At 39.4% G+C, this 4,900-nt stretch overlaps 1 protein-coding gene across 1 annotated transcript; it reads left to right on the forward strand.

Moving 5' to 3' along the window:
* The first annotated feature begins 681 nt into the window (after nt 1–681).
* Nucleotides 682–2,733, forward strand: LOC112259918. Its single transcript, XM_024434617.1, has 6 exons — nt 682–740; nt 921–1,286; nt 1,421–1,771; nt 1,881–2,012; nt 2,113–2,162; nt 2,321–2,733. Exons 1-6 carry the CDS (start codon nt 695–697, stop codon nt 2,450–2,452), a joined length of 1,077 nt encoding a protein of 358 aa, XP_024290385.1. The 5' UTR covers nt 682–694; the 3' UTR covers nt 2,453–2,733.
* Nucleotides 2,734–4,900: the final 2,167 nt, after the last annotated feature.

The following is a 4,900-nucleotide window of genomic DNA, read 5'->3' on the forward strand; positions in this document are numbered from 1 at the left end:
ATACTTAAGGTACACTTGCATCAAAGAATAAATGTATTACAAAGACAAAGTATTACAGAGACATAATACACTTACAAGGGACATGTACTGAGGTTAATTAGAGTATATGGGCTAACATATAAAAAAGTGCAAAAATATAGCCATGCTATATTTAAAAGGGCATTGGTAACCAACAAAGGTCTGAAATTAATAGACCATGCTATTGCCACACTAATAATGCTATTTCATGTAGAAGGCCTAAGATGAAAACCAAGAACCAACAATGCAGGTTGTATGCTGTGTGAGGAAACTTACTACATTATGGATTAATTTAACCTCTGGGCTGGGCTGGGTTGGGATGGGCTCAGTATCAGAGGCACGAGAGAGGGGAATAGGATCATTTATTGTTGCTACAAACATCAAAAAAGAACTGGCCTTAATAAGTTTAATTTCACAAATCAATAAGCATTGTATCAAGCCACCATTTAATAACTCTGACTTGAATGTCTTTTTTAAAAGTCTGTCGGGGCTGCTCAAACTATGGTAAACCAGATGACACACTTGCTAGACTGTAGCTTTTATTCCTGTTCAGACAGCCAATAGAGTTCAGTGTTCCCTCCTACTGTATGACGGCTACATGTAAAGTGTCATCATAAAAGAGGTGACCTGTTGTCAGACCCTCATTCTATACAGTGCAGAAAGGTTTGACGTTACAATGATGATCAGACATTGGATAATGTTTTTGTTTTGCCCCGACTTCGGTAAGCAGAAATTTTAAGTGTGGTCCCTTTTTGAAATAAGTTAATGCCATAGTCTTTTGAATCCATTTAAATCACTTGTATGAATATGAAAAGTATAATAAGATGTATTGTCTCTGTAATGGGTAGAAATCATTTTCTAATCTAAATCTCTGATTCGTTATTGTTATTTTCTTTCTCCAGTTTGCACATTGACTATGGACATTGTTCAACCAGACACTTTGGTTTTTACTGGGATTGGAGGTACTGTGTCTCTCACTTGCTTTTGTTCATCTGATATGATGACCTACGTTGCTTGGTTCAAGCAGACCGTTGGAGATAAACCTCTTCCGATGACATCAACATTTCACCATTCTCAAGAGAATTCATATTTCAACAACTTTACCAAGGATTTCACTGAGACTCAACATCTGAGTGTGAAGAGAGGAGTTGACAGCCTTAACCTGACCATCTCTAAGACAGAGTCAGGGGACTCAGCTACATACTACTGTGGTATTATGTTAATGGGAGAAGTCAAATTTGGAGAGGGAACTGTTTTAATTGTCAAAGGTAACTTCCTTTCCTAATTTTTGATTTTCATTTTGCACCATTAAATTATAAATATACTTTGGAATATGATGATAAATGAAAATAGCAGGCCAATAGAATTTACACGCCATGATCTTAACCAACACTCTCTTCAGGTTCAGAGTCCAACAGCATGTCTGTGCTCCAGCAGCCTGTGTCTGAGTCAGTCCAGCCAGGAGACTCTGTGACTCTGAACTGTACAATACACACTGAGACCTGTGCAGGAGAACACAGTGTCTATTGGTTCAGACATGGCTCAGGAGAATCCCCTCCAGGAATCATTTACACCCATGGAGACAGGAGTGATCAGTGTGAGAAGAGCCCTGAGGCTGGGTCTCCTACACAGAGCTGTGTCTACAACCTCCCCAAGAGGAACCTCATTCTCTCTGATGCTGGGACTTACTACTGTGCTGTGGCCTCATGTGGGGAGATACTGTTTGGGAAAGGGACCAAGCTGAACATTGACCGTAAGTGATATTTCTGACATTTCTGAAAATGTCTAAAATAATGTTCTCTTTTCTATGCCTGCTTGAGCAAAGTGTCCTGAATCTCCTCTCACTGTCTGTATTTCTACAGATGGTTGTAAGGAGGACCATCTTCTCTTGGTGTACTGTCTGGGTGTAGCGTTGGCTCTTTGTGTCATCTTCATTATTGTCCTTGGTTGTGTTTTGTATAAGATGACCAAGAAAATATTTATCCCGTGCAGAGGTAAGCGGTATCCTTGCAAATTTATGCTTAAACAGGTTTTAGTCATGCAACTGGGTTAATTCATTGTATGATGATGATTCCACCACGTGTTTGTTTAAAGGAACGCACCCTCAATCAAGTACTTCATCAGTCCCCAGTTCTCATGAGCAGGTAGACAGACTTAACACTTGTCCAGCTGATGCTGATTCAATGTATTTTTTCTTCATTCAAAATGTGAAAAAAAGGCATTTACCTGGAGGTGTTGCTTCACCATTAATGTTTTAGTCTAATACCAAATATTTTGATTTTATTTTTGTTATTCCTCTCAGGATCAAGATGTTGACACACTCCATTACGCCGTTCTGAACGTCGTCCGCAAGAAAGTGAAGGCCGGGAGACAGAGGAGCGCCATGGGGAGAGACACTGTTTACTCTGGAGTGAGACGCCAAAACATGGACTGAAATATAGACTTTTGCTCTTTAATAACTTGCATTGATGTTATGTGTTTCCCACCTTATATAGCTTAATATATCAGGGAAGTTTTCATTGTAAGCGTCTTAAAAGAAAACATGGACTGAAACGTCAGCGTTGCCTCTTTATTAAGTTGAATTGCTTGTATGTGTTTCTCACTGTATAAAGCTTTATATATTAGTAAAGTGTCTTTCAATGCCTTGTATTCTGTCAAATTCCTTTTTACATTGGTAATGTTGTGCAGATTAAATAAAATACTAAACTGCTGTCATACAGAGGTATTGTGTGATTTTCTCTCAGATTTTTCCCTTGCTCTTAAATTTCTACAGCGGTTTCACTGGTGGGTTTGCAGGGAAGAACAATAACACCACAACTGAATTTGGGCAACAACATCAGAGTAGATTGAGGTTTATGCTCAATGTAACATTAGCTCATCCTGATGACAAGATGTGCATATATGCATGCATGGAGTCCATTCTATTGACTAACTATTTCAGTCATCTCTCCTTTGTAAGCTGTATCCTGTATCACATCTCTCTGTGGTGTTCTGAATGCCCCTAAATAGATTTTCCACTCATGTAAACTCATCTCTAACCCCCAGCAATGACCGTCAGCCCTCATCACATGCTCTCTACACACACCTCAGTGCATCAAAACCACAACACACCCATGTCACTGAGGGCCCATTTCAGGAAATACACACCTCTTTTACACACTCCTTTCTTACGCACTTCCCAGTAGTTGGTATTCAGACTTACCTATGCAGGTGTGTAACAGGCTTTGCAGATCGCTTGTGTTTGTTGAATGAATTAAATTTAACCGCTGAAAACCCTCCCACTTACTGGCCAAGTGAATTTCTCATGGAGTTTTCATTCAATCAGGTATTAAGTACATTTGTTTAAAACTATCCCTACATTTGGTGTACCTTTAATTTGAATTTCTCGCCAGACTCACTAGAATATAGAGAGGGAACTGTTCATAATATTAGGGATTTAAGAAAGCCATGTAAATATACACATATTTGTCTCCTTTTCAGCACCACTTGGTAGATAAAACATTTTATCTGATCTTGTATATTATTTAGGGTTAGGAAAGTATTCATGAATAAAATCAAACTGGTTTGGAGAACCTTTACACACTAAATGTATTCGTGAATCAAAATACAGTAGTTTGATTCATACTGAAAGTTGCCATGATCAATTGTTCAATCCATGAAATATTGTGGACTTCAGGAAACAGCAGAGGGAGCACCACCCTATCCACATCGATGGGACAGTAGTGGAGAGGGTAGTAAGTTTTAAGTTCCTCGGCGTACACATCACGGACAAACTGAATTGGTCCAACCACACAGACAGCGTCGTCAAGAAGGCGCAGCAGCGCCTCTTCAACCTCAGGAGGCTGAAGAAATTTGGCTTGTCACCAAAAGCACTCACAAACTTCTACAGATGCACAATCGAGAGCATCCTGTCGGGCTATATCACCGCCTGGTACGGCAACTGCTCCACCCACAAATGTAAGGCTCTCCAGAGGGTAGTGAGGTCTGCACAACACATCACCGGGGGCAAACTACCTGCCCTCCAGGACACCTACCTCAACTCCAGCCACTTTAATAATGGGAACCACCCGATGTCACAGGAAGACCATAAAGATCATCAAGGACAACAACCACCTGAGCCACTGCCTGTTCACCCTGCTATCATCCAGAAGGCGAGGTCAGTACAGGTGCATTAAAGCAGGGACCGAGAGACTGAAAAACAGCTTCTATCTCAAGGCCATCAGACTGTTAAACAGCCACCACTAACATTGAGTGGCTGCTGCCAACACACTGACTCAACTCCAGCGACTTTAATAATGGGAATTGATGGAAATTGATGTAAAATATATCACTAGCCACTTTAAACAAAGCTACTTATTATAATGTTTACATACCCTACATTACTCATCTCATATGTATATGTATATACTGTACTCTATATCATCTACTGCATCTTTATGTAATACATGTATCACTAGCTTTAAACTAGCTTTAAACTATGCCACTTTTGTTTACATACCTTACATTACTCACCTCAAATATATATACTGTACTCAATACCATCTACTGCATCTTGCCTATGCCGTTCTGTTCCATCACTCATTCATATATCTTTATGTACATATTCTTTATCCCTTTACACTTGTGTGTATAAGGTAGTAGTTTTGGAATTGTTAGGTTAGATTACTCGTTGGTTATTACTGCATTGTCAGAACTAGAAACACAAGCATTTCGATACACTCGCATTAACATCTGCTAACCATGTGTATGTGACAAATACATTTGATTTGATTTGATTTTTATTTGATTTATTTAAATATCAGTGCTTGTGTGAAAATGTGCAGCTATATTGATCCTCTGGGAAGAATAAACTTGGTTAAGCTTTCATACTGTCCGTTGAGTT

Source organism: Oncorhynchus tshawytscha, linkage group LG10, assembly GCF_018296145.1.
Source record: "Oncorhynchus tshawytscha isolate Ot180627B linkage group LG10, Otsh_v2.0, whole genome shotgun sequence".
In the NCBI taxonomy this organism is placed as follows: Eukaryota; Metazoa; Chordata; class Actinopteri; order Salmoniformes; family Salmonidae; genus Oncorhynchus; species Oncorhynchus tshawytscha.